General features: G+C 44.0%; 2 protein-coding genes across 2 annotated transcripts; both read left to right on the forward strand.

The window, feature by feature from the left end:
- The first annotated feature begins 6,669 nt into the window (after positions 1–6,669).
- LOC135493867 (proteoglycan 4-like) lies at positions 6,670–8,910 on the forward strand. Its single transcript, XM_064781499.1, has 4 exons — positions 6,670–6,762; positions 7,237–7,306; positions 7,561–7,632; positions 7,854–8,910. Exons 2-4 carry the CDS (start codon positions 7,300–7,302, stop codon positions 8,597–8,599), a joined length of 825 nt encoding a protein of 274 aa, XP_064637569.1. The 5' UTR covers positions 6,670–6,762; positions 7,237–7,299; the 3' UTR covers positions 8,600–8,910.
- Positions 8,911–9,492: 582 nt separating this feature from the next.
- On the forward strand, positions 9,493–13,571 carry LOC135494057 (uncharacterized). The gene is made up of 2 exons (XM_064781807.1): positions 9,493–9,558; positions 9,915–13,571. Exons 1-2 carry the CDS (start codon positions 9,493–9,495, stop codon positions 13,569–13,571), a joined length of 3,723 nt encoding a protein of 1,240 aa, XP_064637877.1.
- Positions 13,572–14,533: the final 962 nt, after the last annotated feature.

Raw genomic sequence — 14,533 nt, forward strand, 5'->3', positions numbered from 1 at the left:
GACTGCAACCTATTTTTGATAAGAGGCGAGGTTATTTTGTTATTATGTATGCGTATTTGTATTTGTATGTCTAGAACAACCTACCAGCGGACCATTGAAATACGGAATTCCCGTCGCCAGTTATATAGGCATCCGCATTCCGATGGTTCGCGAGGTTCCCCCTCCGCCCCGTTGAGGCGGGAGCATGCGCAGTAGGCATCGGAGCCATAGATTCTGAAAACTTGACTTGATGCTTTTATTGATTTATTGTAATTGACTAAGTGTTATTGTGCTGTTGATGTTTGCAACTTGCCGAGTCGTCTGGGCAAGTATCTTGTGCATTTTTTTACTGATTTATTGTCACCGACTGTGGTTTCTACAGTTGATTTTCTAAACTTGTCTATAGTTGTGTGGGCTCCTCCGCTTTATTTACTGATTTATTGTCATCGACTGGTTTCTCCAGTTGATTTTTTAACCCTGCCTATTTTAGTTGTATGGGGGCGTACCTAAAGAACTCACTCCGTTTTATTTACTGATTTATGGTCATCAACTGCTATTTTCAGTTGATTTGTGTGAAATGCTCAGGTCAGAGTGGGATAAACATAAATTAGTTATTCATGTTGTGTTCAATTGTATAATGCTCAGGTCAGAGTAGGATAAACATTAATTAGTTATCCATGTTGTGTTCAATTGTATAATGCTCAGGTCAGAGTAGGATAAACGTAAATTAGTTATCCATGTTGTGTTCAATTGTATAATGCTCAGGTCAGAGTAGGATAAACATAAATTAGTTGTTCAAGTTGTGTTCAATTGTATGATGCTCAGGTCAGAGTAGGATAAACATAAACTAGTTGTTCAAGTTGTGTTCAATTGTATAATGCTCAGGTCAGAGTAGGATAAACATAAATTAGTTATCCATGTTGTGTTCAATTGTATAATGCTCAGGTCAGAGTAGGATAAACGTAAATTAGTTGTTCATGTTGTGTTCAATTGTGTATGTCATGAATCAAAGTGTTCTGCTCATGTAATTTTCATTAATAAAAAATATCACGACTTTACATTTTGCATTTATTGCTTCTTTGTTACAGTACCTTTACGCGAAGTACGTACATAATAGAGTAATAAAGCTATATTACTAGAGGTGGAGAAGTGGGACTCCCTCTGTATCATACCCCTAGCCTTTTTCACCCCTGCCGACGTCTGATGACCTGTCCATTCATATCATTTAACAGACCATGAAATTTAAAAATAGACATTACAACTAGCAGTCCAAACTAAAGACAGAATACCATTACCAAAGTTAGGGGAGTTGTGAAAGATGATCATCCGCCGCCGCTGCTATACATATACATGTATATACTTATTGCTTGTCATCACAATGTTAATTGTACCGAGCCAATTCGGTAGTAAAGCGGTCAAAAAGGTCGGCTGCTTCGTTCACATTTGATGGCATGCGATGGTTTGGCAAGACCAAGTGTGCGAGATCAATGAAATCCTGTGAACACCCATGTAAAGGCCGATCTTCTCCATATAGCTGCTGACAATAATCAGTGTCGTCGGCATCACAAGCAACTCCACAAGCTCGGCCGCCGTACGACTCCGGCATAAAAAAAAACACGTCAGGCTTCCCTCTGGGGCTCTCACTATTCCTTTTCACTTGTATTCTGTGCTGATTCCACTGTATGACAACCCGATGAAGCTCTTCCTGGAGGACGTCCATAAAGCAGTATCGAATACACTCAATATGTAACGGATCACCATCATTAAACAGGTTGACCTCACGTAAATCTTTAAAAAATGCAATCCACCAGTCCGCATCTTGTCTCCGTAAAATGCTCCACCAAGCCTCAATGCGTTGGTTGGCGGTACTTTTACCATATATGAAACAGTTATCCGTAGTGGCTGTATCACTGAGCATATGCAAAAGGACTTGCAGTTCCTCCAGCTTAGTGTTTTCAGTTCCCAAGTCACACCTGCACACCTCTGGACAATTACCAAGTTGCTCCACAGTATCTAAGAAATATCTTGATATGATTTCAGGATTGTTATTGCTGGGCCCCACTTCTAGCCATAGAATACGCCTAGAAAAACCATCAATTGCCCCATGGATGGCGAACCCATAAGGCTTCAGTTTGTCATAACCGTCTATATGCCAAGTGAAGTTTGGTCCAGGAGATGTATAATGGCGTCTAAGCAGTCGTCGTTGTCTCCTTCTTGCTATGCCATCAGGATCGATTACACGCATAAGTTCCATGACCTTTTCCCGTGTGACGGCAAAGCGATATTCACTGGTCAGCCTCTTCCAAACCGTTCGGTATCCAAGACATTGACCGCTATTTTCAATTATTTCAAGAATTGCGCCAACGATCGCATGAAGATCAACATGCTGAGTGCGGCGTTTCAAACCAAGGCTTCTCAAAATGCGTTTAACCTGTGATGTACCTATTCCTATTCTATGAACAGTCTGAAAAGATTGTGCGATCTCCACGTTGGTATAGCCCTGCCAAAAGTAACTTGCAATAACGTCTTCCCTTGGTCTGTTACCATTCGGCTGTAAAGCTGGGGTGTACTCTGGCAGCACCATTTTACTGTAGAAAAAAAAGAATTTTCCTTTAGTATCGGTATACTCACGCCATTGATTCACCATGTAAGCAGGGGTTTCCAGTTACCCATCCCTCTGCACAGGCCCACGGATCTCAAGACACAATTATAGTGTTATAGATCCGTGACAGGCCTAACGCTTTATTGCACCAGCGTCCTTTGTTTAGAATGACTATGATTGCACTGATTCCCCCTCTCCCGTTGGGGAATGTGTCAACAATTCGAGCGTTCGCGCCCTCAGAACTAGGGCTGTGCTTGTATTCTAATTCCGGATGAACAGTGCACTGTAGTGGCCTGACATCACTTACGTACAGTTACAAGGAAATGTTTACACATTAAATGTCACCGGCAAGATCTAGGCTAACATAGGCTCTACATGCTTTATATAATACTTACTATAGTACTTGAATTACCGTTCGGATTCAAATAATTGATTAAACATAACTAAGTATCTCGATCAATGTGTCGCCATTTTTACTCGTAGTCCAAGCGGTTACTGCAATACGGCATGCCATTGGTCCTACTATAGTATGCCAAGCAAGCCATTTTCTGATTGGCTACTTCGGATATTGAATCTCGAATTTCGAATCTCGAATCTCGAATGATCCTTCTGGGCTTTCGTAGATTAGAATATATATTATTCAGTAGGATAAGGATATATACTTATGGACTAAAGGATACAGAAAACAGACCAAAATCACTTTGGTAGGAAACTCTTTATTATGCATGATCTCTAGCATATCTAGTTCTTTCCTGCATGCTCACTCATGATTATTAGCCATGTGCTCAATGTTTGTAAATAATGCATCACCAGGGGCCGGTTGCACAAAAGAAAAAAATAGTTAAAAATCACTGTTAGTTTATCTTGGCGTTAACTTAACTCCAAAAAGTTAATTTGGGTTGCAAGAAAGAAAATTATTTAAAAGTAGCGTTAAGTTAACGCTAACTTTAACTGACCTCCTAACCCCAAGATAAATCCCTATTTCGGAGTTAGTTGAAACAAAATGGTGGACAACCAGGCCCTGTTTGTGGCTTTCCAGCCATTTTTTCAAGCTCCACGGCATTTTAGACAAAGAATCAACCACTTAGAGTTCTTCAATGACAATAAACTTTTTAAAAGATACCGTTTTTGCAGAGAAATCATTGTTTTGATAGTTGAAATGCTCAGGGAGGACATTGAAAGTGCGACCAACAGAAGCCATGCAATTTCGCCTGAGGTGCAAGTCTTGATTGCTCTCCGTTATTTTGCATCTGGAGCTTTCTTTGAAGTTATTGGGGACACTTTCGGTGTAGACAAAGCTAGTGTAAGTCGTATGGTGCACAGGGTGGCTGGCCTGTTAGATGCTGCACGGGACGATTTTATTGTGTGGCCCCAGTCGGTGGAGGAGAGGCGTCGAATTCAAGCTGGATTCTATGCGATCTCACATTTTCCTAAAGTATTGGGATGCATCGACGGCACGCACATCAGAATAATATGCCCCAGTGAGCCACGTCCTGATGCTGATCACATCCAAAACCCAGCCAATGCTGCTGAGAATGACCAGGTGATGCAAGATGACCAGATAGGCCTACATGCTCCTGATCCTGCACATGCAGCTGCACTGCCTGTATGGTATCCCCAGTCGTCTCAACTGGGGAGTGAGACCGTGCCACAAGGCATAAAAGAGAAACTGTGTTATGAGACCCGGAGGTGTGTACGCGAAAGCGATCGACGATAAATAAAGCCGATTTGACAATCATTCTGTCAAGCAGTTTTGAACTCTTTTCCCGGCTCTACGTATAATCCGGAGAGATAATATATCTGGCGACCTTCCCCAAGAACTGATTGAGGAATCTTCTGGCGTGTAACCTAATATTCCTGGCCGGGAAAGTTGAAATGTCATGATCGATGGTGTCAAACTAGATCGCCGCTCGCTCAATGCACGGTAGTGCAATGGTGTAGTGTACACTTCCTTGTGTACATTTGGACTACTTGTGACGTTGTGCTGTGTGCTGTGTTTCGGGCCCATGAGAATCCTTGTAGTGGGCCATTCTTTTGTGCGAAGGCATAGGGAATTCCTGACAGCAGATACTTCCGCCTCACATGATTTTGGGACTGCACTAGGCCTACCAAACGAAGCCATATTCTATGTTGGCCGGGGAGGTTTGAAGATATCGAATGGAGCTGATTTTGTGAAGGATGCTGTATATCGTCACCGCCCTCATGTGGTGGTCATTGAACTAGGAACGAATGACATTGTAGACGCTGAAAGGGATTCGACTGCCAGGGAGGCTGCCGCATCTTTGGTGCAGTTAGCTCAACAGTTGCTGGACAGATACGCTGTGAAGGCAGTAGTTTTAAATCTGGTGGTGCAACGTCGTCGTCGCAGTAGGGCAGCACCCGTACCGGCTGTTTTCGACAGACTGCGAGATATTTTTAATTCAAGTGTGCGATCCCTGTGTCGAGAAAATTCACGGATTCTTCCCTATCGCCATGACCGCACTGTACTTGTCAATTTGCATAATCGCCTAACGAGGGACGAGATTCACATCACATCGCCACGAGGACTTCGACTCTTCACCTTCAGTATGTGAAAAGCAATTAGAATGGGACTCGGAGTGGTTCGACGCCTGCAACGTTTGAGTATTCATCATCACCAGTAGATATATTCTGTCATTTTTTGTTTATGATAATTATTTGTCAATGCACATGCATTATTTGTGTATATAGGCCCTTTGCTATTGTTGCATGTCGGAAGGCCTCACATTCGAGATACTTTTGAGTACATTTTGCATTAACTACTGGTAGATGCATTTTCTTTTGCTATAGGTGTTGGTTAACATCAGGTATGTTTGTTGTACATTTTATGTACTAGAGGTAGTGTAATGCGTATGTGTGCATTTTGTATTATGATAGTGCATGTATCCTACTATATAATTTGACTAACACACCGCAATGTTTGTGTGCTGAATCTGGTGTCATGTGGTCCTGTGCTCGCCTAGAAAGTTTCCAATAACCTTTGTTTGTATGTTAACTGTGTCCTCATCCATGTTTTAGAATTTATAATAAAGCGGATTTGACAAAAAATTTGCGACTTTTACTGTGTTATTTCACAAACAAAAACTACCTGTGACTACTGACTACCTATCAACCCTCCACTCCAGTGTTTCGAATAACATTCACCTATTCGCTATTGTTTTCATCAGTGCTATATTCATCCACGTTTTGCCACAAAATAAAGCAGGTAAGTGATCAGCTGGACCTCCTATTACACAGCAAATACTCAACAAATGAACAATAATGTGACTCATAGCATATTAGATGCACCAAACAACTGCAAAACGATACATTTGTGTAAGAAGCATACCATCCGACATTTGGAAGTGCATACCATCCGACATTTGGAAGTGCATATTTTTCGTCCTACCCAAAGACATCAGGTGCTTATTTCTTCCCTCTTTCTTAGCCTATGCTTGCCTAGAACACCTCCCTCAATGCAACCAACGATGACTCAGATTGCCTGCCTGCCTCTGTCCGACTTCTGTAACAAAAAGTGTCCGACAATAGATTTTTCATCCCTCCACTTGCACACAAATACATGTCCGACAATTGATTTCCCTGTGTGTGCCATTCCCTAACCAGGAGGAAGGTGCTCATCCAGTGCACATTACTTTCAATATCTAATCATCTTCTGATATATATTTCCATCCTCCTTTCAGAATCCAGGATCAAGTAATCAAGTGGTGCACAGTCACAGTCACCAAAACTTTCGTCATTGTTCAATGAAAGGTAAGTCAGTGCCAAAATATCCATAGGACCAGCATCAAACAGCATGCCTTCTCCATACAGAACCATACCAGACCCTCACATCAGACACCAGCAATCTGGTAGGCCATTTGACTAACACACCGCAATGTTTGTGTGCTGAATCTGGTGTCATGTGGTCCTGTGCTCGCCTAGAAAGTTTCCAATAACCTTTGTTTGTATGTTAACTGTGTCCTCATCCATGTTTTAGAATTTATAATAAAGCGGATTTGACAAAAAATTTGCGACTTTTACTGTGTTATTTCACAAACGAAAACTACCTGTTACTACTGACTACCTATCAACCCTCCACTCCAGTGTTTCGAATAACATTCACCTATTCGCTATTGTTTTCATCAGTGCTATATTCATCCACGTTTTGCCACAAAATAAAGCAGGTAAGTGATCAGCTGGACCTCCTATTACACAGAAATACTCAACAAATGAACAATAATGTGACTCATAGCATATTAGATGCACCAAACAACTGCAAAACGATACATTTGTGTAAGAAGCATGCCATCCGACAATTGGAAGTGCATACCATCCGACATTTGGAAGTGCATATTTTTCGTCCTACCCAAAGACATCAGGTGCTTATTTCTTCCCTCTTTCTTAGCCTATGCTTGCCTAGAACACCTCCCTCAATGCAACCAACGATGACTCAGATTGCCTGCCTGCCTCTGTCCAACTTCTGTAACAAAAAGTGTCCGACAATAGATTTTTCATCCCTCCACTTGCACACAAATACATGTCCGACAATTGATTTCCCTGTGTGTGCCATTCCCTTACCAGGAGGAAGGTGCTCATCCAGTGCACATTACTTTCAATATCTAATCATCTTCTGATATATATTTCCATCCTCCTTTCAGAATCCAGGATCAAGTGATCAAGTGGTGCACAGTCACAGTCACCAAAACTTTCGTCATTGTTCAATGAAAGGTAAGTCAGTGCCAAAATATCCATAGGACCAGCATCAAACAGCATGCCTTCTCCATACAGAACCATACTAGACCCTCACATCAGATACCAGCAATCTGGTAGGCCAATGCCTCCACGTTGGACATTACTTCATCAATGCGGAAATCTCATCAGGTTATGAAGTTAAATACAGATAGTATATTTCACATTACTGACATACATCATGTTCAAACTTAAGTGTGCTCTCTGACACTTATTTTCACTCATTCTTTCAGATCTGTCTGTTCCACAACTACCACAAACAGCAGGCATTACTTTAAACCAGAATCCAAGACCAACAGTCAAAGGTAAGCCACAGTCGCATCATGCTCACCATACATGAGGCAACTTCCTCTGACACCAATAACAGCTTATGCAAAACAATACAGCATATGTAATCACTTTTCAATATCACCCACTATCTCAGCCAGTTACCGGTACTTTTTTACCTGCGATATACCATTACCTTCTTCTACATAAATGACATAGAGTATGTCTCAATTACTCATCATCCTTCCCTTTTTTCCAGAAATGCCTAACGTTCCTGTACCTCCTCACTGCCAGGCCACAGACATCCTGAAGGACCTTAACAACCTCAAAGATGACATGAAAGTCAAGGACTCCTGCCTTCAGGTACATATTTTGGATGGTCATGCACCTTCAGCTGCTGACATTGCAACCCTGAGGAAGGAGGCGAACGTCTCCTTCGAAAGAATCATTACCAAAGCAGAGACCTTGCAAAAAGAACTGTGCTTTAGGTTCAAAGCTGCTAAGAAATTCAGTTCATCCACCACTCCCACCAAAGCTACCAGCAGCAGCACACCAACAAAGCCACGCTTCACAACAAAGAACTCCTTCCAGACACCGCCAAAGTCACCGTTCCCATCCACCATGGCCTCACCTACTGCATCAACCAGTGCTTGCACCCTTAAAAATTCAAAGAGACCGCCAACCTCATGTAACTCGACAGCCAGCACACCAACTAAAGTCCCCAAGACAGACTACTTCGAAGATGCTGATGACGACCTTGATGAAATATTCAGCCAGCCTCAACCATCTCTGGAGGCCCCATACAAAACGAGCCCAAAGTCACCATCTTCATCATCAACAACTGCTGATGTCAAGGATACCAGCAACATCAACAAGCCACCATCCACACCTAACAACCCTATGAAGGACAAAGAAACAGTCCCCTCCACTACCGCACCCTCTACCCCTGATGAAGATAACCAATTCACAATGGAGGAGGCACTGACCATCATCGATAAGGACTAATATATCTCGAAGTCAAAATACTCAACACTCCTCACAATGAACTCATTTTCCTTCAACTAAAATCATTCTCCATGACAATCATTATTCATCTTGCCCTTACTGCTGATAACTTGCTGCAATAATTATTACTGCTGATGAACACCAATAGTAACACTTCCTACTTCTACACTGCTGTAATTAGAGTCACTGCTTAAAACGTCCTGCCCACCTTCACTTTACAAGTTACTGCACCGGTATTATCACCTCAGGGACACCTCCAACAACATAGAATTATATACATGCCACAATTGACGCTTTTATTACAATGTAAAACACATGTCAGTCATATTAGATTGAATAAACAGAGATTTTATCGAAGTAACACTTATTACTTTTTTCCATTCTCCAGGCTTGATACACACTAATTCCCTCCCCATACACTATGGCCAGGTCCAAAAGGCGCCTCCTGTCACGTTCAACACAAAATACCTACAATACTCGACGTCGACGACAGCAACAAACAGAGGAAGTCACCAACAAACGCCTAGAAGAACAACGTCAACGCCAACATCACCTACGTCATTCACAAACAGCCTGGCAGAATACCCACCCACCATCACAGGCAGCAGCTGCAGCAACAACAGATGATACACCATCGACCACTCAACAGAACAACACCGTCAGAAGCACACCCACAACACCTGAGGATGCGATACCTTCAACACATGAAACCAACAATCCAGACACTACGTTTACAGTCAATACAACACCTCAACAGCACCAACTACACTGTGATCGTGCTATTGCAGCTAAGAAAAAACTAGGGACAATAACTAATGCAGACTGATTTCGTGAAAACCAGATTCCAAAACCGTTATGTACGCATAAGCTTCCTGGATTATACGAAAGTAACAATGTATGTCAACACTGTGGTGCTCTTCGTTGGCCAAATGAACGACCAGGTTTTTGTTGTGAAAAAGGCAAGGTTTCCCTACCCCAAGTGCCTGCTCCACCGCCTGCAATTGCTGACCTGTACTCAAACAATGCATACCTACAGCACATCCGTTCCTACAACAATGCTTTAGCACTAGCTTCTATCGGTTGTACAGAAGAAACTTTGCCAGGCTTTTGTCCAACATTTAAAATACATGGTAAAATATACCATCGTATCGGCTCCTTGCTTCCAAATGATGAGGAACACCCAAAATTCGCACAAATATACTTTCATGACACCGACCAGGAAACCACCAACCGCTTGCGATACAATCCGCATCTCAATCAGCAGCTACTCACCCAACTGCAAGAAGCTCTACATATTTGCAATCGTTACGTTCAGTCCCTCAAAGCAGCAGTGGATCTTTACCAACAACATGAGGATTATCAGCTCATCCTAAATGCTGACAAAAGACCCACAGATGAACATGCTCGCACATATAACCTGCCAACAGCTACTGAGGTTGCTGTCCTCATGCCCGGTGAACAGCATGGCCACCTTGACATCGTGCTCCAAACAAAAGAAGGTCGCCTGCAACGCATCAACCCCCGCCACCGTAGCTATGACCCATTGCACTACGTTTTACTTTTCCCACATGGTACAGATGGATACACAGACAATTTCACCCATGCAACAGGTAATAAATCCACCTCCCCTACAGAGTACTATCGATATCGCCTCCAAGTACGACACCAACAAGACAACTACATAATGAAGTCGAAACGCCTCACACAGCAGTACGTAACTGAAGCTTTCGTCAAAGCAGAAACAGAACGATTCCGATGGGTCAGAAACCACCAACAAGACATTCGAGCTGACAAATACAAGGGCCTACTTGATGCTGTAACAGATGATGACGAAATGAACGCCGGTACCAAAGTTATCCTCCCCCCAACTATCTATGGCAGTCCACGCTGGTACGCTGAGGCATTCCAGGATGCAATGGCCATTGTTAGGAAACATGGACGACCGCACTATTTCATCACATTCACCTGTAATCCTAATTGGCCCGAGATCAAGTCATCCCTATTCCCTAATGAACAGGCCAAAGACAGACCAGACATCACCGCCAGAGTCTTCCACATCAAAATGAAGGCACTCTTGGAAGATCTCACCAAGAACCAAGTCCTTGGGGAACTTCTCGCCTACACTGCCATGAAGGAAGACCAAAAACGAGGCTTACCACAAGTACACATCTTACTCATCATGCCCGAGGCAGACCGTCCACGACAACCAAGCGACATCGACAACGTCATCTCAGCCGAAATTCCTGATCAAAACATCAACCCGCAACTGCATAAGATTGTCACAAGACATATGCTCCATGGACCCTGTGGCAACATCAATCGTAATAGCCCCTGCATGGACAGTACCAAAGCAGTACCAACTTGCTCAAAAAACTACCCCAAGGACCTACACAAAGACACACTCTTCGCTGATGCCCTTTATCCGCAATACAGAAGAAGATCCCAAGATGATGGCGGCAACACACACCACATGAAAGTGCACGGCCAGGAATTCACCGCAGACAACAGATGGGTGGTGCCGTACAATCCGTACCTCACCTTGAAGTACAACTCCCATTTGAATGTCGAAGCAGTCATCAGTGTCAGCTGCGTTAAGTACCTGTACAAGTACACCTGCAAGGGTTCCGACCGAGTGATGATGGCAATCAACGGTACAAACGAACGCGATGAAATTGAACGTTTCGTCAATGCACGTTACGTCAGTGCATCTGAAGCATACTGGAGGCTCTATGACTTCAGTATCCTCAACAAGTACCCACCAGTCGCCAAACTCCCAGTACACCTACAGGATGAACAAACAGTCCTCTTCACTCCAGACAATGCACGTGAACTTGCCGCACAACCACCACCTGAGACGAAGTTAACCAAATTCTTCGAATTGAATCGAACAGACCCAGACGCTCGCCACATTCACTACCCAGACATCTACCACCACTACAGATGGAGTAACAACAAATGGATGAAACGAAAAAGAACAGTCACCAAATTCACACAAACAGATGACAACAAATCAGACATGATTGGCCGCATTCCAGTTATCAATCTCAACCCACACCAATCACAACTCTACTACCTCCGACTACTTCTCTACCACAAACCCGGCCCAACCAGCTTTCAGGACTTGCGAACCGTCCATAGTCAAACATGTCCAACCTACAAAGACGCCTGCCTCCAACTGGGTATACTTGACACAGATGAAGAAATAGACAGAGTCCTTGAAGAAGCAGCATCAATTCAGTTTGGTACTACACTCAGACACACATTTGCAACAATCCTCATATGGATACAACCAACACAAGCGCTAGACCTTTGGGAACGACATAAAGATGCCCTGACACAGGACCTCCTCCGCAAGCACAACACCAACGAACTCACCAGACGCATCAGCAACGAGGCTCTCTTTGACATTCAAGAACACCTTGAACACAACGGTTACGATCTAACAGATTTTCACTTGCCTAAACCTGATCCGATTGATGCAGATAGCACACAACAATTACCACAAGAGCTCAGAGATGAACTGCGCTATGACATCCAGGAATTAACAGACGTTGTCAACCAAAACCAGCCACGCCTAAACCAAGATCAACAACTGATTTACACAGCCGTCCTTGATTCGGTATTCAACGACGCCGGCCAAATGATTGCAATCGATGCACCAGGAGGAACAGGAAAAACCTTCCTGCTCACTACCCTTCTAGCCAAAGTTCGCTCATCAGGATATATAGCATTGGCGACAGCAACCAGTGGCATAGCAGCTACCCTACTACCCAACGGTCGAACCCTACACTCGCGATGTAAAGTCCCAGTCCAAACACTAGATGACAGTTCCGTTTGCAACATTTCAAAACGTAGTGCCACAGCAGAACTTTTCCGACAGTGCAAACTACTGGTCATTGATGAAGTCACCATGGGCCACAGAAGAGTCTATGAAGCTGTCAACAGAACTCTCCAAGATATACGCAACAGTGACAAACCTTTCGGTGGCATCACAGTAGTCCTCTCAGGAGACTGGAGACAGATCCTACCCATCGTTCGTCGTGGCAGCCGTGCAGATATTGTCAATGCCTGTCTCAAATCATCACCACTATGGACCCACGCACAAGTAATGCAAATGAACGCTAACATGCGTGTCCAACTTGCCAACAACACAGATACACAGACAAACTTCGCCCAGCAACTACTTCATATTGGGGAAGGACGCACAACCCAATACCCAGAAATCGGCACCAATAAAATCCATCTCAACAACAACTACATCTGTGAAGGTGACAAATTGACAGAACTCTGCAAATTTGTCTTCCAAGACCTCTCCAACAACTTCCAAGACCCATCATGGCTCTGCTCCAGAGCCATATTGTGCCCAACGAACCAAGCTACTGATGACGTGAACTTCCACATGATAAACAACTTCCCAGGAAATGCCATAGAATACAAAAGTGCAGACAAACTCATCGACAACGACAACACCAACCAACGCCAATACCCAGTAGAGTTCCTCAACAGTTTGTGCCCTTCAGGAATGCCTCCACACATCTTAAAAATCAAAAAGAACTGCCCAATCATGTTACTACGCAACCTCGACCCAGCAAATGGACACTGCAACGGCACGCGCTACATCACCAAATCGCTCCACTCACATGTCATCGAAGCCACAGTCGCCATGGGAGTCCATCAAGGCAAGACCATCTTCATTCCACGCATTCCTATATCCCCATCGGATAACATCTTTCCCTTCAAGATGACACGTCGTCAGTTCCCAATAAGACCATATTTCGCCATGACGGCCAACAAGGCACAAGGACAAACGCTCGCCAAAATCGGCCTCTACCTCACCAAAGACTTCTTCTCACATGGCCAACTTTATGTCGCCATGAGCCGTGTCGGCAACCCCAACAATATCAAGATCTTGCAGTGCCAAACCAAACACCCAGAATACATCACCAACATCGTTTTCAAGGAGGTCCTTTAATCACAGGTAAACACATCTAACCCCAACCCCTCAACTGCTCACCACCAAAATACCTATGCCACGGGTAAAATTTGCTATATTACTGAATTTTTGTTTCAGACTGTTTGCTCTTGTGTGCTGGCTGCATGTTTGGTGTGTGTTTGATGTATGTTCAGTGCTTTAGTAGTCAGGGTACTAGTATGCAATACTAGCATTATTTTTTTTCCCACATCTGGACTCTGTTGTTTGCTGGTGGTCTGTTGTGTACATGTATTGTGCTCTACATGTATAATTATTTTCTTTAGTTTCAAGAATGGCAGACGGTGGACAGGATATTGATGAGGGCATGCGGCTACGTGGCCGCCAGTTACCGAGGGCTGCTCCGCGCATCACCCCTCGGCGTCGAAGAGATACCCCTGCGCCCGCCCCCCAACCGGTTGGATTTTTCGCGTCTGTGAAGAAGCGGCTGTCAGATCTGTTATCAAATGTATCCTTGCGGTTGGACGAGTCCTCGTTTTTAGGAGATCGTATGGAGGAAACTTCGGTCATGGAACGGCGTCCCATAGTAACATCAACGCCTTTTGTGCCAGCTGGCCAGGGTCGTCGTGACCTCGCTGCTCCTGAACCGCAGGACGATTTACCCGTGTTTTCTGCTGATCGGCCCTCGACTGGATTGCTTTTGCCAGCCGGGATGGGTCAGGTAGATAACACCCCTCAAGCAGCGACGTTGAATGGTAATCCTCAGGAACAGACTTCAGTAATGACTTCATATCCACAGCCACGTCAGGAGGACGCACCGGAACGAGAAGCTATACCAGTACGGGAGGAGCGGTCATGTACATCAGTACCCGAGCGGCAAGACCCCCCATCATTTGAACAGCCTGAACTTCATCATCATCATCATCACCAGCCCATTGCACAGAATCATTATCATAACTGTTTTTTTGGTTCCTCGACCATGACTCCTACAGAAAAACATAGAA

This window comes from Lineus longissimus, chromosome 9, assembly GCF_910592395.1.
Source record: "Lineus longissimus chromosome 9, tnLinLong1.2, whole genome shotgun sequence".
Classification (NCBI taxonomy): Eukaryota; Metazoa; Nemertea; class Pilidiophora; order Heteronemertea; family Lineidae; genus Lineus; species Lineus longissimus.

Bases quoted from the DNA above. Each gene is read 5' to 3' on its own strand.
- LOC135493867 (XM_064781499.1), top strand. The intron at 7,633-7,853 runs GTAAGCCACAGT...CCTTTTTTCCAG, and splicing joins TCCAAGACCAACAGTCAAAG to AAATGCCTAACGTTCCTGTA.
- LOC135494057 (XM_064781807.1), top strand. From the start codon at position 9,493: ATGTATGTCAACACTGTGGTGCTCTTCGTTGGCCAAATGAACGACCAG. The intron at 9,559-9,914 runs GCAAGGTTTCCC...CGTTACGTTCAG, and splicing joins AGGTTTTTGTTGTGAAAAAG to TCCCTCAAAGCAGCAGTGGA.